The sequence below is a fragment of the Myotis yumanensis genome, unplaced genomic scaffold (genome assembly GCF_028538775.1).
Source record: "Myotis yumanensis isolate MYYU_CA2020_CCGP unplaced genomic scaffold, mMyoYum1.0.hap1 SCAF_5, whole genome shotgun sequence".
Classification (NCBI taxonomy): Eukaryota; Metazoa; Chordata; class Mammalia; order Chiroptera; family Vespertilionidae; genus Myotis; species Myotis yumanensis.
In genome coordinates, this window is record NW_027223756.1 from 94,508,218 (window position 1) to 94,532,327 (window position 24,110).

General features: G+C 54.7%; 1 protein-coding gene across 1 annotated transcript; it reads left to right on the forward strand.

Annotated features, from left to right (window-relative positions):
• The first annotated feature begins 4,222 nt into the window (after nucleotides 1-4,222).
• On the forward strand, nucleotides 4,223-23,319 carry RHOBTB2 (Rho related BTB domain containing 2). Its single transcript, XM_070416590.1, is given in 11 exon segments — nucleotides 4,223-4,798; nucleotides 8,949-9,150; nucleotides 9,794-9,897; nucleotides 10,391-10,576; nucleotides 11,452-11,710; nucleotides 11,712-12,468; nucleotides 12,741-12,859; nucleotides 15,181-15,331; nucleotides 19,776-19,864; nucleotides 20,706-20,811; nucleotides 21,973-23,319. Coding segments are annotated over 10 exon segments (2,181 nt in total). The 5' UTR covers nucleotides 4,223-4,798; nucleotides 8,949-8,958; the 3' UTR covers nucleotides 22,191-23,319.
• Nucleotides 23,320-24,110: the final 791 nt, after the last annotated feature.

A 24,110-nucleotide genomic window follows, 5' to 3' on the forward strand; every position in this document is an offset into this window, starting at 1 on the left:
AACCAGGAGCCTAGAGGGAGCACAGAGCAATGACAACCCGAAGAAAAGGCCAGTGCAGTTTGTGGAAGACCTCTCTGGAAAACATGTGAGTAGCCACTGGGTGGTGTGAACGCCCTCCCCATCAAGTTTTCCCACCTCATTCATTCAGCCGTCAGGCATTTACTGAGCACCTACTGAGTGCTTGCTGCCAGATCAGCCTGAAGGATACTCTTTTGAATAAGCATAGTTTCTTCCTAAAGAGTTCTCAGTACTGAGAGAGTGGGGGGAAGTCTGGGAGGGGGGAGGAGACCCTAGAGGAGGGTGATAGGTAGTGAGACTGGTATTATTAGGGGACAACAGAGAAAGAGCAGGGAACCCAGACTTTATAGGGGGTATTCATAGAAGGCTTTCTAGAGGAAGTGACATCTCAGCTGAGACTTGAAGGATGACTAAGCATTATCCAGGCGCAGGAGGTGGGAAGAAGAAGAGTGTTCAGGCTGAGGGAACTGTTTAAGCAAAGGTCCAGGAGGGTCCCATCCCCTTGCAGAGACCTGGTCGTGCCCCTGAGCCCTGGGCATGGGGGCTGAGAGACTCCCAGCTTTTGATTTCACGCCTGCCTCCTGCTGGGTCTCAGCATGTTGAGATGCCTCTGCTTTTGCTCTCAGCTGGTTCTGAACTTTGCCCCAAGCACAGGGGGGCAATGCCACATGCCCCAGACTCTGCACGCTGGGGCCGGGGATAGAGCTCACATCACAAAGCCTGTGGCGTAGGCTTCATCCTGGAGAGGAGTGGAGAGAAAAGAGGTTAGGAGCCTGCAAGTAGGTGAAGGGCTGGAGCTGCCTGTGAGGCAAATGGAACAGGCTGGAGGGGGGCACAGGGAGCTTGGCACTGGGGCAGGTTCTGCAGCGACACGGGGACAAGAGGGCTTGGTGCTGAGAGCCCGCTGTGTGGGCCTTTCTGAGAACCAGGATGCAGAGTTCTTTCCCCGGACTGGGCCTCCAGCTTCAGGAAAATGGCAGCCGTGTGACGTCCTGAGGAGGGTGGTTATGGAGATGGAGATAGATGGTGACCTAGCTGTCTGGCATTGGAGGGCTGGACAAAGATGAAGCAAATGTGGGGGCTGGTTCACTGGGAAGGAGGCATCACAAGGAGGCTTTGGTGAGGGAAGAGATGGAGGGGAGGTGGGAGACTGGAATCCTGCTTCCAGGCTGCCAACAGCCCCCCAAGCTGCAGCCACACATCGTCCCCCCTCCTGTCCCGCTCTGGGTGAGTAAGCCAGGCCATGGCAGAGCGTTGCCCAGGCCCACCAGTGCAAGGACAGTGCAGAAGCCCAGCTAGCTAGTAGCAGAATCAACAGCTGATTGTGAAGCGCTCCAAAGAAATGGGCAAGGAGGCTGTTGTGTGTGGGGGTGTGTGTGCATGCATAACAGAAGATGAGAGGAGGCAGAGAAAGAGACCAGGAGACTCTGAAAAAGCCTCCCACCAGGCCTGACTTGAGAAGTAACCTGAAGCAAGGAAAATGGACACTGAAGCTGGGGTGGGGTGGGGTGGGGTGGGGAAGGGAGGGAGGGAGCTACCTGTGCTATGAGCCACTGCTGAAGGCTGGTAGCTGGGGACTGGGACAGGGCTCTGATAACTCCTGGGTGGCTGGTGAGGGACCCAACCTGGGGAATGCCCTTGTTTTCCAGGATTCTGGCATTGGAGGGCTGGACAAAGATGAAGCAAATGTGGTAGGCAGATGCTTGGCCCGGAAGCCAAGGTTCTGAGTCTGTCTTCAATAGGCAGGAGGGGTGAGTTAGTTGAAGGCCAGGGCTGGGTTGGGAGACCCGGCATCAGCCACAAATGAGGCAGAGGCTGAGGCTGGAGCTCGCTGGTGATCTGCCCCTCACATCCAGAATCTTCCATTGCCCTGGTGTGAGGAAAATGCTGGGAGCTGGTGCCTGGAGAGCCGGTCACTGAGCTGGGAGTGAGAAACGACAGGGGGGTCTTTGTAGACTGGCCTGAGGGAGGTGCGCAGAGGCCCCCAGACAGAGCAGTGTGGCCCACGGATGTGATGATTCACAGTGAAAAAGACCGGAGGATCATGGGGGTGGGGGGAGAGAATTGGTTTTTGAGGAGCAGGGGACTTTGAGGGGACTATGACCCTGCGAGAGGGCTGAATGGGGCTGTGACTGGGAATGCCTGAGAGGTGATATAGTCCGGAAGGACGTTGTTTTGAAGAAAAACTGAAAGGGGATTGTGGGCAGAAAGCAGGGCTGGAAATCAAGGTGACTCCCCCTCCCCAGCAGAGCACCTGGCTCTGCCCAGACAGTTTACCGAGTGTGGGCAGGGGGTGCGATTTTACTTGGCAAACTTTATACCTCTGAACCCCCACAGTCCAGCCTGGTTGAGCACTGTGGTTCCCAGGCTGAGCTGGCTTTTTCTACGGGGGCGGGGGGAGGGTGGGAGGGCCTTGGCAGGCCCAGTAGCCCCATGACTTTGGGTAGAGGGTGTCTGTTTTCCTGCTCTGTGCTCTACGGGCCTCTGCCTGCTGCCTGGACATGCGAAAGGTGAAGGCAATAGGCTGGCACTCTGGAGCTGGGTGAGGGGAACAGGGTGTTGGTGAAAGAGGTTCTGCCAATTTCCCCTCCCCCCCCCCCACACACACACTCACACGTGGTAGCACCAAGAAGTGACTTCTAGCACCCAGAGATGATGGGTTGAGGCTCTTCAACACCGAACAAGTGGGAAGAACACACCTGCGCATGGTTGTTTCTCTCCTAAGCATGCGTTCAAGACACTATTTTCTGTCTTATGGAAAGTGAGTCCAAGCTACAGGTGTGAGGTAGCTCACCCTCTCTCATCTATTTCTTCTTCAGCTCTAGGCAGATTCCAAAGGAGGGGGGGAAAGCATGTTTATCATGAACATCTTGATGGGCAACTTCCAATTCTACCCATTGGGAAACATGCTTCAGGCAGTACAAAATTCCTTTTTAAGTTTGGCTGTTTTTTTGGGGGGGGGGGGGCAATAGATTTCTCTTCCTAATCATATTTTGCATAAACTATTAGAGTTGATTTACATTTTTGGAGCACAAGTTGGAGGTGTGATGGAGGGGGTTAAGTGAAAGGCATGCCACTCTGGGCTTTAAAAAGTATCCAGAGGTAAACGACAAGATGGATAAAACCAGACTGAGCTAACTACTGAAATTACTAGCAGTCAGCATCCTTATGGTCACACTAGCCTTGTACACGGAAGCTTCCTTCGAGGACCACTCATATTACAGACGTCATCTCGTATAACCTCTGTGTTACAGAGGAGGACATTGATGCAGAGCCCAGAGGTGTCTTTGGTACCTTCTCCAGGACTAGTGTCTTCATGGTATTTTTTTTCAGAGGTCAAAAGATACTGGTGAACTCCAGGCGGCAATCGTATGGGGGTAGGATGGAAGTGGAAACGGCTGGAGGAGAGGGAGGGGGAGACGGCTTAGGTGGGGAAACAGGTGCAGATGGCACTGGGGCCCACCCAGTCCGAGGCACAGGCTGCCTGCAGGGGTGGTGATGGAGAGAAGACACTGGGCGCCGTTGGCAGAAACGCTGTCTCCATCGCCTCGTGGGCAAGCAGTGGAGGGCTGGGTGTAAAGGACAGGGAAACAATGTCGAGGTCTCCTCTAATTCGCATCTCTTCTAGGACTCACGAGGATGCCTCCTGGAATTCTTTTTCAGCTTTCCCGAGGGAAGAGGCAAATCCCTTGGGAGTCCAGGGAGGTTTTGTGCCTCACCAGGTAGACTTAGAGCAGCGATTCTCAACCTGTGGGTCGTGACCCCTTTGGCGGTCGAAGGACCCTTTCACCGGGGTCGCCTAAGAAGACCATCCTGCATATCAGATACTGACATTACGATCCATAACAGTAGCAACATTACAGATGTGAAGTAGCAACGAAAATAACTTTATGGTTGGGTCACAACAAGAGGAACTGTATTTAAAGGGCCAGAAGGTTGAGAACCACTGCCTTAGAGGGATGCAACCTGGCACTGGGCGCAAGCCAAGCCTACCTGCGCCCTGCCACTCCCAGAGGGGAGACAAAGGGAGGGAGGGAGGGAGGGAGGGAAGGAGGGAGGGGGGAGGAAAGGAGGGAGGGAGGGAGCGGCGCCGTGGGCGGAGCCGCCGGGGCTCCCAATCCCCTTCTTTCCCCGCCCCTTCCCCGCCCCCTAATCCCTTTCCACCAACCGCGCGCTGTGGTGGGCGGTGCCGGTCACCAGCCTTCTGGTGCAATTCATCACCCCCCTCCCCGGTTTTTTTCTCCCGAGTCTCTCTTTTTTCCCCTTCCCTTTTTTTTTGTGAATGAAAGGAGGAGGGTCGCGAGCGGTCCCGGGGACTGCAAACGCGCTAGGCGTCCAGGCGGCCGCGCCTTCGGAGCGGGCCGGGCAGAGCAGCGGCGGCCTCGCCCCATCTTCGCTCCCCGCGCGCCGCTCCAGCCTGCGCAGCCCCGGGGACCGCGGAGCGGCCGCGCGCAGCCCCCGGCCCCGGCGCGCCTCCATGACATTGGGCGCCCGGGGCGCGGGGAGATGCTGATCCGGAAGAGGCGATGGCTGCAGTGGGCGCGCGCGGCCGCTCCCGGCCCGCCGTCCTGCCCGGCTCCTCGGGCGGAGTTTCTGATCTGACGCGCCAAGGCCCGGGCCTGTAGCAGGAGCAGCAGCAGCAGCAGCAGCAGCTCGGCGGCGCCGGCATCGTCCTAACTTGCACGCGCGGAGTGACCCCAGACATTTCTCTAAAATGAGCGTGCTTAGCAGGAAGAGATGTGTTCCTTACACTAGAAATCACCCCGTCACATGTAGTGGTGTAAGTAAATGATTAATTTCTCTTATGGCCGCGTTGCAAACAGCTTCTGGGAACGCGCCGCTGCGCCCTGCTGCTCCCTCCGGGCCCTGTCTGCGCCCCTCCTGACTTCCCTTGGCTCCCACTCCTCCCTGGGCGCTAGTTGCAGCTGCTGGGGCCTCAGGTGACAGGGGGACTTACCTTTTCCGGGTTTCTCTAGGGGAAGGGAAGATGACTTGATTGCCTTGGTGTGTGGAGGCCCTCCCCCTTCCCTCTTTACATTTATTTTATTTTTATTTTGTGTGTGTGTCAGGAAAAAAGGTCCAGAGTGGTGGAAATGTTTCCGTTAAAAACCAATGGAATTTGGGTGCTTTGCTTGTCGTTCCGGATATGTGTGTGTGTTTTTTCAACCCAACACATTGCAGTCTGTGCATCTGAGTTCTGGCAAACTGCTGGGAGAAACCTTCGGCACTGGTCGTCGGTGTCTGAGAAGGCTTAGTCTGTGTTAGGCTTGCATATTTGTTAATATGCTCATTCAAGATCCCTTTGGGCCTTGCTGATCACTGGATCTTCCGGGGACTCATCTCTCTATTTTCCTTCATGTCAGAGACTCTGGTCGGAGCCGCCTTTCATTTGAAGGCCACCCTCTCTGCTCATCTCTTCCCAATCCATCCCTCTCATCATCCTCTTTTATTTTTACCTTCATTTTTAGGATAGTCCTCCCTTACCCATTTTGTAAGATGCGAGGTGTGGGATATTGGTTGCTAGGAGACAAGCCAGGCTCCCAGGGAGATTCTGTAGTTTCCTTGACAACCAGACTAGGGCAGCCACAGATGAACAAGCCTCCTATCAGCTGTGGAAGGGGAAGGGGCCTTTTCTGTGTGTTTGTGGGGGTGAGGGGGTGGGATTGGGAGCCAGTGAGGGCTGTAGGTAATCTGAGCGCACCTTGCCTTTGGGTCTGCCCTGAGTACACAGAGCTGGAGAGCAGCGGGCAAGAGGCTGTTTCTGGAAAGGGATCACGGGACCGGGTGGGAGGGAGCCTCTAGGTGACTCTGGGATCACTGAGAGGGGAGTGAATTGTGTGTTGTGATGCCAGGCCAAGGTGGCATGGAAGCTGTCGTTCACGGAGGTTATTCAGGAGTCTCGGAAGGCTTGGGATGAGGCATTTGTGCAGAAAAGTCAAGCGTCATTGAAGGAGAGAGTGCCAGAAGGAAGTGGGAAGTTGAGAAGCTCATGGAGTGGGTTATATCGCCACACATCATCAATGATACAGTAAAGTAGCAATATTTTAGAGCAAAAGTCACATTATCGCTGGTGGCGCGCTAGTCTGCAGTGCAGTAGTAGGATCTTTGTTTAAGGCAGGCCCGATGAACTAAGAGTTCTGCTGGCTCAGTCGGGCCAGGCTGCATCTTAAAGAGCGATATAATTACACATATAGATATGTAATCCAGCATTATATAATCCCACATTACATAAGAAGGCAAGGACCTCCTTTCAGCCCAGCCTCTACTGGCACAAATTCATCAAGATCCAGGAGACTTTCTTCCAAAGCCCTCATACCCATTTTCCAGAGGGCAGACTGACACCCAGAGAAGTGAAGTGATTTGCCCTTTCCTGGATACGACAAAGAAGTTTACCAGTCAGGCCGTTGGGACAGGGGTCGAGGGGGTGAGAGGGAGGAAGCGAAGGAGGAGCAGGGGAAGGATGGGGAGGGGCCGTCCAGTCCAGTCCGAGCAGCAACCAGCAGGTCTGGTGTCTAAACTCACAGCACAGTGCGCGTCGCTCTCCTACTCGGGTGGCTGTCCCCACGTAACCCTGTATGCATAAGGCAGTTTAAACTCAAGTGTTTCTGCCTCGAAATTCCATTCTGTAAAGAGCACACTACTTTTCCATCACAAATGGTGAGGCTCCTCATGGTCGTGGCGGTCTGAAAAGGGAAACCAGGGCTTGAGGGGATTGATCTAAAGTTTGGACAGACAGCAGGAAGATGACCTGTGGGGATGTGAGCGGGTAGCCACAGCCTCAGTACCACCTCCTTAGGAAACCAGACCGCCTTGCCGATGCACTTGTGCATGAGCGCTTTATCATAAACTTGCTGATCTTGGACCAGCACTCCCTGCTGTGCTGGCATCCTCCCTGCCATCAAGAGGCTCCTGGACTTAAGAACTGACCCTCCTTCTCCGTGCCTCCTCACAATCCTCCCCCCCCCCGCCCCCCCCCCCCCCCCCCCCCCCCCCGCCGGCACTAGAATCTAAATGTGAGAAAGAAGTTCTACTGGCTAGTATGTTTTTCTTTTTCTCCTACAGCTGTGTCTATATTTGCATTTGGGGTTCTAGCTGTTTTGTTCTTCAATTGATAAAACAGAAACCGCAACCCAGATGATTCCTCCCAGCGCCAACACACCCTCGCAGCTGCCTGCTTGAGCCCAGGAGCTGTCAAACTAAGGTTCCTGGTCCTCAGCTCAGGAGAGAGAGCAGGGAGGAGGCAGTGTGGTGGTTACAATAAAGGTTGCCCCCCGGGGGACGGTGAGGGTGGGGTGGAGAAGGGAGAGGAATGATGCTGTTACCCTGGACCCTGGGGAGGGACCTGCATGGAGACCCTTGCTGTTCCGGGTCCAGATCCTGTAAAATTCCAAGGAGGAGGCACTTGTCTCATTGAGAAGTCCTTGCTGCGCTTTCTGCTTAGGTTGCTGAGATGCATCCACTTGCGCAAATCCCAGTTGCCATCGTTACTTGGATATTTTGACTCCGCATGCCTGCATGCTGGCATCCAGTTACAGCCCGGCAGGAATGGCACTCCTGGGCGGCTGCTGGTGGCCTGGCGCTCGGACTGGGTGGCTCAGCAGTGAGGGCACCTGGACAGCCTCCACACGCCTCTGAGCTCAGCCTTCCTTGGCCTCGGAAGGTTTTCTCCAAGCTGTTCCAGCCCCCAGCGGATTTCATTCACACAGGGCACGTGAGCAGGGGCAGACCAATGACACTGACCAAAGAAAGGCCTGATAATAATGCCCCAGCTTCTGAGAGGGCGGTGCCAACTGGGGGGCTGCCAGCGAAAGCCCCCTCAAGCCCAGGGCCCCTCCTGGTGGCAGCTTGTAAACACCGACATGACATGTTGATTATAGAAGGTCCTCCTGCTTGTTCAGTTGAACCATCCCCTTCTGAGGGTGGACAAACCTCTCCCTCTCTGTCCTACACAGAAGGGAACTGAAGCAAGCATTTGCCCAGAAACTCAGGCCCGTTTCTGACCCTGTGCTCCCTCCCCCAGCAGCCCCGTCACCCTTGTAGCCCATTTAGGGAATCTCCTTCTAGGAGTGTCAGGTGTCTGCTGGGGGCTGGGGGGTCTCCTAGCCTGAGAATCCCTCTCCCTAGGAATGGGAGGTACAAAAGGGGGTGTAGCTCGCTCCTTCGGAGGCTGGCTGGAGGATGTTTGCAGGGCAGGCCTGGATAGGGGATGGCAAGGCCCACTGGCCGTGGAGTGTATCGTCATTGGCCCATGGTTACCCATTACCTCCATGTCAAAACTGGGCCTGCCGCTGAGTGAGCCAGCCACGCAGGCCACGTGACAGACCCACAGGAGGGATGGGAGGCCCATGGGCTGCTCAGGTGCATCCAGAAGCCTCCCACCCAGACAGATTGGGGGGAACTCTGGCACCTCCATAAAGGGAGCTGGTGGCTTGGAAATCCACGACCGGAAAAGGAGAGAGGCGAAGGTGGAGGCCAGGAGAGCTGCCTCCCAGCTCTGACAAGTCCATTAAATTTTAAAGTGGCCCTGCCCTTGGGCCTGCTGGGAAGGGGTGGGACCTGGCCCTGACTCCGCTTCTCTCAGCTGTTTGTTGCTCTGCTGGCGGAGGAGAGTGGTGATGAGTGAGCTTCCCGGGCAGGCTCTCCTCCCTCTGGGAGAGAGGGGACAGCTCCACCTGGGTTCTCTCCAGGCCTCCTCCATCGAGAAGCCCAGGTGGAGGATGGCGGCCACCAGAGGGAGACAAGTGGTTCATCCGGCAGAAAGGCTCCTCTCAGCCTGAGTGGGCTCTGCTGCCCAGAAAGCTGTCCACTCCTTCCTCCTCTCTGCTCACCTGCTGGAAGAGGGGCGCCCCGGCCGGCCGAGGAGAGCTGCTGGCCCCGGCCCCGTGGGAACTGGTGTGCGAAGCCATCTCGACTGCTCCTCTCTCCCTCAGGTCCCAATTAATGGATTCTGACATGGATTATGAAAGGCCAAACGTAGAGACCATCAAGTGCGTGGTGGTGGGGGACAACGCCGTGGGCAAGACCAGGCTCATCTGTGCCCGGGCCTGCAATGCCACCCTCACCCAGTACCAGCTGCTTGCCACCCATGTGCCCACGGTTTGGGCCATCGACCAGTATCGGGTGTGCCAGGAGGTAAGGCTGCAAGGCCGCTGGGCAGGGGTCCACACCAGGCCTCCGGGCTTCTTCCCAAGCCATTGCTTGGCGTCTCCAACCCTGGCCTGTGCTGAGCTCACGGAAGCCCCGGAGGGTAGGGTGGGGCAGCTGAAGAGGAAGGAGCCCTGGGGAGAGGGCTGAGGGAGCCTACCCCAGTGTGGGTGGTCCTCCACCATTTGTGGTTAGCATGACTGACCTGATGCCGGGGCACAGTGTCTTGTGCAATCCCAGCCCCAGTAATGGGGAGCCCCAGGGGGTGGGGTGGGGTGGGGTGGGGTGGGGTGGGGTTTGCAGAGATGAGAGCTGAGAGAAGGAAACTGCTGGCTGATACCAGAAGGTCAGAGGCTGGTAGACAGGTGATCTGCGGGTGTCGCTGGGAACCCCCATGACCCTCTGCCCGCTTAGACTCTTTCCTCCTGGTCGGCATGGCGGGTGCCCTTGTTACTGAGTCTGTAGAGAAGGATAGAAAGATTGTGTGAGGCACATGGGGCGGTGCTAACTCTGCCCTTCACCCCCCAGGCTGCCCGGGATCCCCCGGGGTGAGCTGGCACCACCCTGAGCTGACACGTGGGCCCCAAGAACTCCTGCCCTTGACTCCGACCGCGCTCTCCCTCCCCCACAGGTTCTGGAACGCTCCCGAGATGTGGTAGACGACGTCAGCGTCTCCCTGCGCCTCTGGGACACCTTTGGAGACCACCACAAAGACCGGCGCTTTGCTTATGGGAGGTAGGAAGCCTCTGCTGCCTGAGGGAGCCTGGGGGCGGGCTTCCCTACCTCCCCCAAAGCAGAGCAGCTCTGAGAAAGTCAAACTGGGAGGAAGGAGTAGAGCGGACAGGCCTGGCGGGCCTCACGGGGAGCAGCGGGAGGTGCGGGGAGCGGGTTTGGAGTCAGGAGGCCTGGTTTCAGTCCCGGCCCTGCTGCCGACTAGCTCTGTGACTTTGGGCAATCAGGGGAGCTGTTCGGAGATGGTTTTTCTCAGTCTCTAGGTGGTAAAAACAAGAGAGGCAGGAGGTCAAAACGAAAGCTCTAAAACACTAAATTAGAGCTACATAAGTGAGAGGTACTATTATTATACATTTTGGGTAAGATCGTGTGCACAGGCCACGTGACAGAGGGGGGACTGCGTGTCGGGCTGGGTGGGTATGCCTGTTTTCCCTGGTTCCAGGGGCAGGTACTCTGCTAGCTTTCTCTGCCCCAAACCTCGCTCTCCCACCCCCAGGTCCGACGTGGTGGTCCTATGCTTCTCCATCGCCAACCCTAATTCCCTTCACCATGTCAAGACCATGTGGTACCCCGAGATCAAGCACTTCTGCCCCCGGGCACCTGTCATCTTGGTGGGCTGCCAGCTGGACCTGCGCTACGCCGACCTGGAGGCCGTCAATAGAGCCCGGCGACCCTTGGCTCGGTAGGGACGCTGGTGCCTAGGAGGGGGCACTGAGGAAGTCAGAGGGAGGGGGTGTCTCCATGGCTCCCTGCTGAGCCCCGAGAGAATCCACTCAGCCTTACATCTCTCCCTTCATTTGAAGCAAGTCCGTGTAGGGAGCCAAGAGTGCCCCGTCTTTCATTCACTCATCTATTCCTTCATCTCTTACACACTATGTTTGCAATACTGAGCAGCACGTGGAGAGAAGGAGAGAAGCAGTTTTGCATAAAAGGAGCCTATCATCTTGCTGGGAGATGAACTTAACACATTGCGGATGGATCACGAGAATTCTTGTGTTTTCTGTTCTAAGGCTTGTGGCCAATCACGAGAATTCTTTAAAAAGATAGTAGCTTGTAAGAACATGTAACAAATACCTTCAAAATGCAATGGGTATTTAATTTGAAAGCGTGCCGTTAACATTTATGTAAAACGTTTTTTGTACTCGTTCCATAGAAACTTATCTGGCCACTGGGTAAAGCTAGCACTAAAACTACTGGCCTGCAATGTGTTAATATGAGAACATGTTAAAAACCAGTGTAAAAAATTGCATGCTGCCTGCCAGAGGGGGAAGTAGTGCTAACATTACTTTGGGCGGGAAATCACCGGGGCCTGACAGGTGCGGAAGGCTCCCTGGAAGAAGAGGGGACTGGAGGTAGGCCTTGAGGGCCGGCAGGATTTGGTCAGACAAAGGAGAAAGGGCAGGGATTCATTAGGATTGAGCAGGGCAGGGGTGAGGCCAGGGAGAGGCTCCCCCGCCCCCCCAAACCTGGTGAAGAACAGGCAGGCCCTAGGGACCTGCCTCCCCCTGTCCGCCACCCTCCCCAACATGACTTTGCTTTGCCCTCTTGAACGTCCAGGCCCATCAAGCCCAATGAGATTCTTCCCCCCGAGAAGGGAAGGGAGGTGGCCAAGGAGCTGGGCATCCCCTACTATGAGACCAGCGTGGTGGCCCAGTTCGGCATCAAGGACGTCTTCGACAACGCCATCCGCGCAGCCCTCATCTCCCGCCGCCACCTGCAGTTCTGGAAGTCCCACCTCCGCAACGTGCAGCGGCCTCTGCTGCAGGCACCCTTCCTGCCCCCCAAGCCCCCGCCCCCCATCATCGTGGTGCCCGACCCCCCCCTCCAGCAGTGAGGAGTGCCCCGCCCACCTCCTGGAGGACCCGCTGTGTGCGGACGTCATTCTGGTGCTGCAGGAGCGGGTGCGCATCTTTGCCCACAAGATCTACCTCTCCACGTCCTCCTCCAAGTTCTACGACCTGTTCCTCATGGACCTGAGTGACGGGGAGCTGGGGGGCCCCTCGGGGCCAGGGGGCCCCCGCCCAGAGGACCACCGGGCTCACCCTGACCCACACCACCACCATCACCACCACCATGGCCGGGACTTCCTGCTCCGGGCCGCCAGCTTTGACGTGTGCGAGAGCGTGGAGGACGGTGCGGGCTCGGGTCCCGCTGGGCTCCGGGCCTCCACCAGCGACGGGATCTTACGGGGCAACGGAACAGGGTACCTGCCTGGGAGAGGCCGCGTGCTGTCTTCCTGGAGCCGAGCATTTTTGAGCATCCAGGAGGAGATGGCAGAGGACCCACTGACCTACAAATCCAGGCTGATGGTGGTGGTGAAAATGGACAGTTCCATCCAGCCTGGGCCTTTCCGGGCTGTTCTCAAGTACCTGTACACGGGGGAGCTGGACGAGAAGGAGCGGGACCTCATGCACATCGCCCACATTGCCGAGCTGCTTGAGGTCTTTGATCTGCGCATGATGGTGGCCAACATTCTCAACAACGAGGCCTTCATGAACCAGGAGATCACCAAGGCCTTCCACGTCCGCCGGACCAACCGGGTGAAGGAGTGCTTGGCAAAGGGCACCTTCTCAGGTAGGGAATGTGCTTAGGAACTCGTAGCCAGGAGGCAGAGGGGTGCCCTCCCAGTGGCCTTCTGAGGCGCCCGGGCTCCGATTAGCGCTCGGCTGCTGATGCCCTGCGAGGCGCTGGCTCCGCCTGGAGCCTGAGCGTGTGGCCAGGTGGCGCGTCCCAGCTGTGGCTTCGGAAGGAAGCGTGTTGTCTGGGTGCGGGGTCGACCCTTGGGGTTGGTTGCCCCACATTCTTTCACCGCATCCTCACGTGATGCTTCGTCTCCTCCTGGGCAGATGTGACCTTCATCCTGGATGACGGCACCATCAGCGCCCACAAGCCCCTGTTGATTTCCAGCTGCGACTGGATGGCTGCCATGTTTGGGGGGCCGTTTGTGGAGAGTTCCACCCGGGAGGTAAGGCTTCTTCGCCTCTGAGATGTGTCATTTAATGGTGCTTTCCTCAGCATTCACGAGGAGATGGGCCTGAGGGAAGTTTATGAGGTGGTTCCCATAGCCAAGGATTCACAATACATCAGGATGGACTTGTGGTAACATCTTGACTCTGTAGTTTAGAAAGCACTTTCAACACATTATCTCAGATCGTCTCCCCCAGCCTCTCGTACATGGCTTAGCATTCCCACTTTATACATGAGGGAAGCGAGGGCCTGAGAGGTTAATGCAGCTGTGGGCAAACTACGGCTAAAAAACTAAGAAAAAAAAAAGACCGTACCCTTTTATGTAATGATGTTTACTTTGAATTTATATTAGTTCACACAAACACTCCATCCATGCTTTTGTTCCGGCCCTCCGGTCCAGTTTAAGAACCCATTGTGGCCCTCGAGTCAAAAAGTTTGCCCACCCCTGGGTTAATGACTCGTGCAAAGTTGTCTAATTAGAAAGGAGAGGCTAGATCTTGAACTTAGAACCTCTGACTCCACACTGTACCTTGCTTTCTCCCTGACACATATGAAACAACTAGAAAAAAGTCCAGTGTGTCCCCGGCTGAACCCATCACTGTTTTCAAGTGTAAGTTTTATTAAGTGAGGCATGGTGAACATAACAGATCAGGATGAGACTGCCATTGAAAAGATACATTTTACACTCACAGACCCAGTAAGAGAACGCACGCACATGGGGGCTGAGGGGTGGAGCACATGTGGAGGCACCAGGATTGTTCAGGAGACCGAGAGCAAGGGGAGCTGTGGGCAATGGCCTTTATTGTGGTTTCCTGGGAAGAAAGGACAGGTAAAGGCAGGGTAAGCTCTCAGATGGGGCTGACTTGGTTCATGTAGCAGGCTCTGGGGCATAGGGGCTGTCCTAGTCATCTGGTGCCTGGCTCTGGGGCGATTAGGGCAGGTGGACAGTGGCTAGGAGTGAGAGCTGATCAAGGAGGTGGTGCGGGTGTGGATTCCGGATTGGTTGGTTTGCATACAAAAGGGATTCCTTTACTGTCTGTAGGAGCTGGCTAGGCCTGGGAGGGGCAGGCCCTCGGCTCAGCAAGGCTCCAGGTGCCACTGCATCACATATGTAATACCTTAATCAATAAAGAAATTAAAAAAAATAAAATAAAATAAAAAGGATGGAAATAATAAAAGAAAAATACAGAAAATAAAAAATGCTTCACATCGTCACCTTTCCCTTTGATCACGGCCACTCCAACTCACTTAGGCCAGAGAGTGTCAGCAGAGCTGGAAGGGGCCTAGCAGTGTGTCCTTAGAACCACTCTCTCAAGTCTGATCTTCGCATTCTCCCAGCTCAGCAGAGTAGCCTAGGCCGCAGCCTTGGTATTCTCCATCTTCCCTGAACTTCTATTACATTAATTATTCATTAACTCAGCCTTGCAGTTAACAAAGTACTACTCTGTGCAGCTGCTTAAAGTGCTGAGTGTGCACACGCGGTTTCCCAGCTGGTCTGGGATGTCTTGCGTGCAGGGGCTGGGTCGGTACTTCGGCCAGGCGCCCCTCAGCCAGCGCTGCCCCTTCGTGAGTGCTCGCCAAGTACCTGAAGGGAAAACTGGACTGAACAACGCAGCACAGTCCCTGCGACGGGGAATAGGAGTTTCCTAGGATTTCCAGGAAGAAGTCCTTTCGGAAGAGAACTAAGCGGAGGTTGAGATCTGAGTGGGTCTCTGATCCTTGACGTGGGCGTGGGGTTGGGATTTGCTAAGTGAGAGACTAGAGACTCTGAAGCCCCAGGGCCAGCCAGCCCCGAGCATCTCTCAGTACCATAGAAGCGGCTGCGAAGCTCCAGCCGGGTCCCAGCGCAGCCTACAACTCCGTCTCAGGAGAAAGCAGTTGTTGAAGCAGCGCTGCTCTGAGCAGACCCCGGAGGCCCACAGTAGCAGCTTCGAGAAGCCAGCTGATGTTGGCTTGCCTGTCCACACCCCACTTGCTCTGCTGCCTGCAGGGCTGGGAGGAGCCAGGGTGTGGCTGTAAGTGACCTGAGGACTGCTGCCCGCATCCTCTAAGCCAGGGTGCCTCGGAAGGGTGCCAGTGAGAACCAGGTCCTTTTTAAAGCTGTTAGAGCCCTGCTCCCTGGTGCGGCCAGCAGATGGGCTAACACAGGCTGTCTCTCTGGGAGGCAGGCCGTTGGGGGCCCCTCAGCAGGTACAGGGGCTGCACAGGGGTGGCTCCCTGTTTGGGGGAGACCGGCTGTGTGGGGCGGGGCCTTCTGAGTTTCTCAGAGTGAGTGACTCTGTGACGCCGACCTCACTGCGCTGCCTCCTCCTGCCCCAGGTGGTGTTTCCGCACACGAGCAGGAGCTGCATGAGGGCGGTGCTGGAGTACCTGTACACCGGCATGTTCACCTCCAGCCCCGACCTGGACGACATGAAGCTCATCATCCTGGCCAACCGCCTCTGCCTGCCGCACCTGGTCGCCCTCACAGGTGACTACGAGTGCGCAGACCTCCCTCGGGGAGGAGGCAGGGAACCCGCCAGCAGTGCTGGCTTCTCCCCCTGGCTCCTCCCTGGGGATACACCGCTAGCACCGAGGGACCCGCTGACCTGCAGGAAGCATGTTGACGTGTATGGGGGTTGGGTGAGGACACAGATGTGATGAAGTGTGTGAGAAGGATGCTCGATGGTCACCAGTAGGTCGTATCCAAAGGCGACTCCCGCCCAACAAAAGGGTCTCCAGTAGATGCCAGTGCCTGGTGCTCCTCTCAGCGTGGCTCCCTCAGGCAAGCCTGAGGGGTCAGAGAGAATAGAACGCAGCTCCACGTTTCCACCCTTCGGTCCTCCTCCTCCTCCCCCTCCTTTGTCTCGTTTGGTCACATAAATCTGCTTTATTCTGTATTTTTTCCTTTTTCTTCTCTTCCCTTTTCTCTTCTATCTTTATTTTCTCTTTCTTCTTCCAGAAACAGACAATGAGCATTGACCTGCCACTCCTCTAATTCACTGAAAGGATTGTGAGAGCTGGAGCTCAGCATTTATTTTATTTTATTTATTTAGTTAGTTAGTTATTATTTAATCCTTACCCAAGAACATTTTTTTAAATTGATTTTAAAGAGAGAGAGAAACATCAGTCGGTTGCCTCCCATAGTCTCCCTAACTGTGGATCAAACCCACACCCCAGGTATGTGCCCTGACCAGGAATCGAACTTGCAGCCTTTTGGTGTGTGGGAAGACACTCCAACCAGCTGAGCCACCCGGCCAGGGCTGTAGCTCAGCTTTTGGAAGGCACTAGCCTTAGGGGGCCCTCAGGCGGAACAGGGAGTGAGGCAAGAGGGGAGCCAAGTGGCAGACCATGAGAGTCGGGGCCAGCAATGCAGGCAGATAGACAGCTCCTGGTGATGCTGGAACTGGAATCTGTGTGGTATTGGTGTTGGCGTTGGTACCTAGACTGGTGTTAATATGGGGGTTATATTCTTGGCTGGTCGGTGGGCAGGCAGAGAGCAGGGCCTCTGACATTGGGTCGAGGTTCAGGGAAGGCCTCAGTGTCAGAGCTGCTGGGGCCCTGGGCAGACGATCAAATCTCAGATATAAGGGAAGCATCAATCTTATGATGAGACATGGTCATAAGGTAGGGCTTAGTCATAGGAAGACAGCAGAAATCATTGATCAGAGCCGGAAGGGTAAGGGCTGAGCCTGCAAAGGGAGTCCAGGGGCCCCAGCGGGGGACACAGAGGGTGTAAGCTCAGGGAACAAGAGGGAGGCTTCTGAAGATCACAGCTGTGACAGCATGGCATCCGCACTGTCCATGAAAAGTGGTGCGGGCTTCCCAGAGCACATAAGCTGTCCACATCCTTGGGCCAAGTAATTCAACTTTATTTTATTTATTTATTTCAGAGAGGAAGGGAGAGAGAGATAGAAACATCAATGACGAGGGAGAATCATTGATCGGCTGCCTCCTGCACGCCCCCTACTGGGGATCGAGCCTGCAACCCAGGCAGGTGGCCTGACCAGGAATAGACCCATGACCTCCTGGTTCATAGGTCAATGCTCAACCACCAAGCCACACCAGCCGGGCAAGTAATTCTACTTTAGAAAGACAATCTCCAAAGAAATGACTCAAAGGAAAAACGTATATAAAGATGCGTCTGTAAGTTTGTTTCATCATGGCGGGCAATCAGAGACAAGTCAAATAGGAACCACTGGTTAAGCACACATGGGTAATTTTCACGGGGTAGCCATTACAAATGTTAAATGGCAGTGATGCACGAAAAGCCTCATAGAAAATAATCTTGAATGACTTTTCCCATGAAATGGTCTACGCACGCTAGAAATCATGTACAAAAATGTATTGTGTATACCAGTGGTTCCCAAACTTATTTGGCCTACTGCCCCCTTTCCAGAAAAAATATTACTCAGCGCCCCCTGGAAATTAATTTTTTTTAATTTTAATAGCAATTAAACAAAGATATATGTATTAATGTTTCTACCTTTTTCGTAAAATATAGTAAAGGTGTAAATTAGAAACATTGAAGTTTGAAATTATGAAACTATTTATTGAACTCAGAATTGAAAGGTAATACAAAAAAAGTTAAAACAAATGCACCTGTGGCCATCACCGCCCCCCTGGATCGCTGCAGCACCCACCAGGGGGCGGTAGCGCCCACTTTGGGAATCACTGGTGTATACCTTATCAAGGATCAGCAGAAAATGCCGGGTAGGTATAGCTGGTGATGCTTTATGTTTTGTGAGGTATGCTTTCTCTGAAGTTATAAATTCAAGCTTAAAACATTTTTATTAAATATAACACAAAACACATGTGTTCAGCTTAATGAATTATTATAAAGCAAAATGACCCGTATCAGGAGCTCGCACCTTCCAGCCACACAGTAGTCTTACACCCGTCCCTCCCAATCACAGTCCTTCCCTCCTCCCCAGGAGTCACCTCTTTGCCTATTACCCTTTGGGGAGGTGCTTTTTATGGCCTCACTTCCTTGGTCTTCATAGTTTTATCATCCAAATGATAAACCTGTTTTTACATCCTTAATCATGTTAGCATGGTTTTATTTTTGATATACTTTTAAAGTTTTTTTTCATCTATAGCAGTGGCTCTGAACCTTCCTAATGCCGCAACCCTTTCATACAGTTCCTCATGGTGTGGTGACCCCCAATTTCATTGTTACAAATTGAACATAATTAAAGCATAGTGAGTAATCACAAAAACAATATGTAATTATATATGTGTTTTCTGATGGTCTTAGGCGACCCCTGTGAAAGGTTCAGAACTGCTGATCTATAGGTACCTTGTTCATTAAAAAAAAAACAATTTTCCCGCCTTGGCCGGTGTGGCTCAGTTGGTTGGAGCGTCGTTCCGTGCCACGGGTTCAATTTCCAGTGAAAGCACATACTCAGGTTGCAGGTTCCTTCCCCGGTCAGGTTGCATGGGAGGCAACCTATTGATGTTTCTCACATCGATGTTTCTCTCTTTCTCCCTCTCCCTTCCTTTCTCTCTAAAATCAACAAAACATATCCTCAGGTGAGGATATAAAAAAAGGGAGAGAGAGAGAGAAAGAGGAAAATTTCCCCTTGCAAAGAACCCACTGATCTAGAAAATTTAGATTTTTAGTTGATTGTATTTCTATGTAGCACCATACTTCCCATAGACTAGTTATTAGACATAGAGGCTAGATCACATTCACATTCCGTTTTCTTTGGGGAAGACAACTTCATAGGTTGTTTCTTTGCTTTTCTCTCTTGTCGTGATGTTATCAGCCATTGAGTATCATTGCCTGGATCCGTTAATTTATTAGCTGCGAAATGGTAGTGCTCCAATTCAGTCATTCCTCCTTTGTTTATCTGTTGGAATATTTCCAGAAAGAGAAAAACTCCTCACCTACTGTTTGGTTAACCAGTGGCATAATTCAAATAGGAGAGGCAGGTGACTGCTTGATTCTTTCCTTTTATCCAGATTTCAAGATAAATTTGTTTCCTGTCCTTTCATCCTTTGATGGTGACCAATTAGGTTTTGTTTGTTTTTTTAAGTATTATTGTGAACCCTTAGATCAGTGGCTCTCAACCTTGGCTGCACATTAGAATCACCTGGGAATCTTTTTAAAATCTTGATTTCTGGGCCTCATCCTCCGGAAATTCTGCTTCTTTGTTATGGGGTGGGGCCACAACATTAACAAAGTGGTTCTATGAAACGAGGTGTTTCAGGATCCTTGTGTTCATTTCCTGCCCCAGACCCCGAATTAGCCCTTTCTCTATGAGATGCTGGTGCCCGAGAGCCGGAAATGGCATTCAGGGCTGCAGCCTGAGCACCAGGAATGCTCCCTCTGCGGCGAGGGCTGTTGTCGCTAGGTCATTTCCATGTCGCTAGGACTGAGCTGGGAAATATATTTTTAAAGATAAAATACCTCAGGAGTTTATACTGATACGGTTAAAATTCAGGACTAAAAGTGTTTACTTCTTCAGTATAAACACTAACTTAAAAAGCAACATTAGTACACGATTCGTTCTAAAATTTAAGTTAATACCAGTAGCTAGGTTTAATCTGGAGTTCTAACCCATAGTTCTCAGCAAACCTGACTTCATACCCTCCCCCTGGCAGTTGCAGTGGCTGATTCCATCAGGGGCTTTCATCCTACGTGTATCAGACGATTTGGAGCAGCATATGTAGCTTGAAAAAATCCTCTTAGACAATACTAACATTCTCCTTCCATTCCCACCCCACTCAGTTGGGGTAGTCTTGCTCTAATTCCGGTTACCTCACTGGTGGGAGCCGACTCTAATCGCCTGTGGCCTTTCCTGGGCCTGCTGGGACTTGCCCTTGGCTTTGTTCTCTCTCTGCCCTGCAGTAGGGCCCCTGCTGGGGGGTATAAGTGAGCACATGGCCACTCATGTGCTCCTTCAGCTGATTCCTGGCTGTGTGTGTCACAGAGCAGTACACCGTGACCGGGCTGATGGAAGCAACTCAGATGATGGTGGACATCGATGGGGACGTCCTTGTGTTCCTGGAACTGGCTCAGGTATGGTGGCCAGGGAAGGGCTCTCTCCAACAGGTTCAACTCTGGGCTCTGTCTGCCCATTGACAGTGAAAGGGGAGGGGCTGGGAGGTGGTGGGTAGGAAGGGAACCCATTGTCAGACTCAGTTCCCTGACTGGGTGAGTCCTTCTCCTCCTCCTGGCCAGAGGGTGCACCCTGACCTGCCAAGAGGAGAGCTGGCGTGGGAGCATGGGGCTGAGACTTCAGGCAGCCATAGGGTAGGGGAGCGAACCCCAGCCTCCTGTGTAGACATGGCTGCTGTCTGCCTGAGGTCAATTAAGGGACACGCAGGACTAAAATTAACTGCCCACCTCCTTATTCCCATACAAATTAGCAGAATCCCCCACACTGGCCCTTCTAGCACTAAAGATCAGTTCTGGAGTTAAAGCATGCCAGATTCGAGGCTTGCAGACACACCTGGGAAAGTCAGCTCTCAGCCTAGTCATCAACACCTTAGTGTAGACTGCTTTGGCCCCGGCCAGGGAAGAGAAGAACATCGCCCGGAGTAAGATCTGAGGAGGCAGACACAGTAGGAAGCCACAGCGTAGGGCCTGGGATTTCCACGGATGCTGGCACAGGACAGAGGCGAGGTGGTGGTGCTGGTGGTGGTGGTGGTCATGGTGGTGGTGGTGGTGCTGGTGGTGGTAGTGGTCATGGTGGTGGTGGTGCCAAGAGCGTGTGTGGCTGTGCCTCTCCAGGTGGGCTCTCCCAGTCACGGCAGGGCCTTCGCCACCTGCACTGAAGGTTCTGCTCTGACAGCAACCGGAGCTGCCCGTGCTGACCCCGCCCTGGGTCTCAGCACGGCGCCCTTCTGTGTTTCCCCAGTTCCACTGCGCGTACCAGTTGGCAGACTGGTGTCTCCACCACATCTGCACCAACTACAACAACGTGTGCCGCAAGTTCCCCCGAGACATGAAGGCCATGTCCCCAGGTGAGCATCCCCGGCAGGACCTGCTGATCCCCCGCTTCACGCTGAAGGGGCCTCCACCCTGGTCCAAATCTCTGACCGGACCCCAGGGCACCCGGAAGCTGCCAAAGGTCCTTGGGCCTAGCTTGACCTTGCAGGAGGGAAGTAGCCTGCAAAGTTGCATCCAGCCAAGCAGAGGGAAACAGCGGCGGCCTGGTGGGCAGGGCAGCTGGGGACCGGTGGCAGCTCACTCCACCTGTCAGGGCTTCTGTGCCTCACACGTATAAAGAAGGTGTGGGACTAGAGGTATTTTCTCAGACTTCCTGGACAGGACACCACAATAAGAACTACATTTTACATGGTGACCTAGGACCCATATAGAAAAGACATAAATTGTTTATAATTCTGCTCATGATACTACACTGGTTTCACAAGGTAGGAATGGCCACAAGCCACAGCTCGGACAACACAGATCCTCTGGATAGCCTCTGAGGCCCTGGGACTCTGCCTTGCATCATGAATGTGCCAGGTCCTGGGGCCCAACAGGAACTGCATGGGCACCTGGGAGAGGTGTCCCTGGCCTCCCCGAGTTCCTGCCACTCGGTGTCCTTGAGGTCCACACTGGGCAACCTCCACTCTGCGGGGCCCTCCTCCCTGCTCCCAAGTTGTCTCTGCACCCTACCCTTCTCTCACCCCTTCTCTCCCTTGGAGCGTTTTCTCTCTAAAGCCCAGCCCCAATCACATCACTCCCGATTCCAAACTTCCTGTGGCCCCTGCACCTTTCGGAATCAGTCCTTACCCCTCAGCCTCGCCTTCTCGGTCTGACCCTCCTGCAGCCCACGCCCACTTCAGCTCAGAACCTCAGCTCTGCCGGATGCTGCTACCTCAGCAGGTGCCGCACCTGCTCCCTGCCTCGTTCTTCGCCCCTGTTTTATTCCCAGTACACATGACGCACCCCTTGAGACCTTCCCATGGGACCTTCTTTAGGGAGCTCTGCAGCCAGGTGGGGGCTCTGTGAAGGCAGGGGCTTCCCCTTGTGGCCCAGGGCCTGGGATGTGCTCCTGGCTGACAGGTCCCCGAGGCATCAGGGTCGGGGTGCGGGTCCCTGGATTCCCTTCACGTCCCAGGGCTCCTCTCGCCCCTTCTGCCTTCCTTCTAACCGAGCCCTACTGCATTCTGCTCCAGAAAACCAGGAGTATTTTGAGAAGCACCGCTGGCCGCCTGTGTGGTACCTGAAGGAGGAGGATCACTACCAGCGGGCTCGGAAGGAGCGGGAGAAGGAGGACTATCTCCACTTGAAGAGGCAGCCCAAGCGGCGGTGGCTGTTCTGGAACAGTCCCTCCTCCCCGTCCTCTCCTGCGGCCTCCTCGGCATCCCCATCTTCCTCCTCGGCCTTGGTCTGAGATGCTGCCGCCCTCTTCTGACTCTGCTGCTCTTGTGCCCACCTGTCCTTGCCCCTCTGCTCTCTGCATCGCCCCCTCCACCTCCCAGGGACAAGGGGACCCACATAACCAGGACCCTAAGGGCAGGGCTGTTCTCACCAGCCACGAGCTCAGCCAGAGAGGAGCCGGGCCTCATGGGTCAGAACAGGGACCCACTTCGGAGGCCCCCAGTTCTGAAACAGGGCGGGGGACAGCTCCTGGGAGGTGGGAGCAGGGGACAGCTCCTGGGAGGTGGGAGCGGGGGACAGCTCCTGGGAGTGCTGACATCCTGTCTCTGGGTTGGACAACCCTAGAGTCAAGGGGGAAACTTCCAGCCATGAGAGCTGTGGTCTGTGGAGGCAGCCCCCTCCCAGTGAGCGCAGTGCACAGGGAGGTCCTGCCTCTATGGGCCATAGTTTTCCACCAGTGGACTTGGGGGTTGCAAGTGTTTTGTGGGCATTTCCACGCGGAGCCTACTCAAATCCTCACCGGAGAAGTCAGGGTAGACAAGCCTTCAGGGCCCCGCCCAAGGCTTCCACTTCCTGGGTGCAGCTGCCAGAGGCCACACCTCCTAGGGTGCCTCCCGGGCCGCCAGCAGCCAGGCCTGGTAAAGGGAAGTGGAGTTGTTCAGAGCTCCAGGCCTAGAAGCAGGGTCTCCTGGTGCAGTGAGAAACTTCTCCCTCCACTCTCCTTCATACTCCGAGATGGGATCCAAAGGAAACAGCTAGAACAGGGAAAGAAGGAAGCGGGTGGAGGGGGTCTGGACGCAGCAATCCTGGGCTCCTCTGGGCTCCTCTAGTTCGCATGGCTTCTTACGGGGTGGGGCAAAATTAGCAAAAAAAGAAAAAGCAACAAACAAAATCACCACCAACAGAAACACTCTAGCCTCTATTCCCTCAAAGAAAGGACAGAAAAAGACCCTGTATGGCTTACATTTTATAAAACCAAACGGGCCCCCGCATTGATGAGACAAAGGTTTAGACTATAGACGTGTTTGGAGCCCTGTGAGGAGAGGGCTGTCCCCTCAGTGAGGGATGCCCGGCTGCCGGAGGCTCTGGGGCAGCAGCAGTCCCAGGCCTCCAGCCTGCGGGCGTTGAGGGCCCGGGGCAGGTGGGGGGTGGGGGGGTGGGAGGGAAGTTGGCCTCGGGGGTTGACCGTGGCCTTGGATGGTTACTGTTGCCCATCATGAGAGGCAGGTTACCCTCCTCACCTTCAGAGGTGACCCCACAGGATGTGTTTTAGAGGGCGGGTTGGGTTAGGGGTCAAGGGCCAGGAAAAAGGTCATTGACTTGGGAATAGGAATCTCAGCGATGCAGGATCCTAGGACAGGACCTGCCTTAGTGCTGGTTTGGGATAAAAGGGGACGAGGAAGGGAGGATGGAGCCAGGGCAGCTCCAGAGTCGGTCCAGAGAAGAGGAGGATAAGGAGAACACTTGCAGCCCCACGGGAGAAGCTGGGCCGCGATGGTCCTATTTGACTCCCACATCCTTTCTAGACAGAAGATAGAGTCCCTCTGATGAGGGTGGAGCCGGAGAGACACTGCTCCGGGGCTCAGAGCTGCGGAGCCGGAGCGGCCTGGCCAGAGGAGGGACTGCTTTAGGGCCAGGCCCTGGAGTGGGTCCCAGGTCAGGCTTCAGGTCTGGGAGAGAACAAACTTGAAACAAAGGAAACCTTTGTAACAACCCCGTGGTGCCAAGACCTAGAGATTTCAGGTTAAGTCTTTGTCAAAAGAAGAAGCAGGAGGTGGCTGGAGTGGCTGTGACCCATGCTGTCTGAGCCCAAGGCCCTGGCTGCCTCCCCTCCAAGTCCTCCAGGGTGGCTGCTGGGTATGCCGGTCGCGTGCTGCCCTCTGCTGGCCGGTCTGTGGCCTCGGGAGGCTGAGGAGCAAAGCGGGCAGTGTAT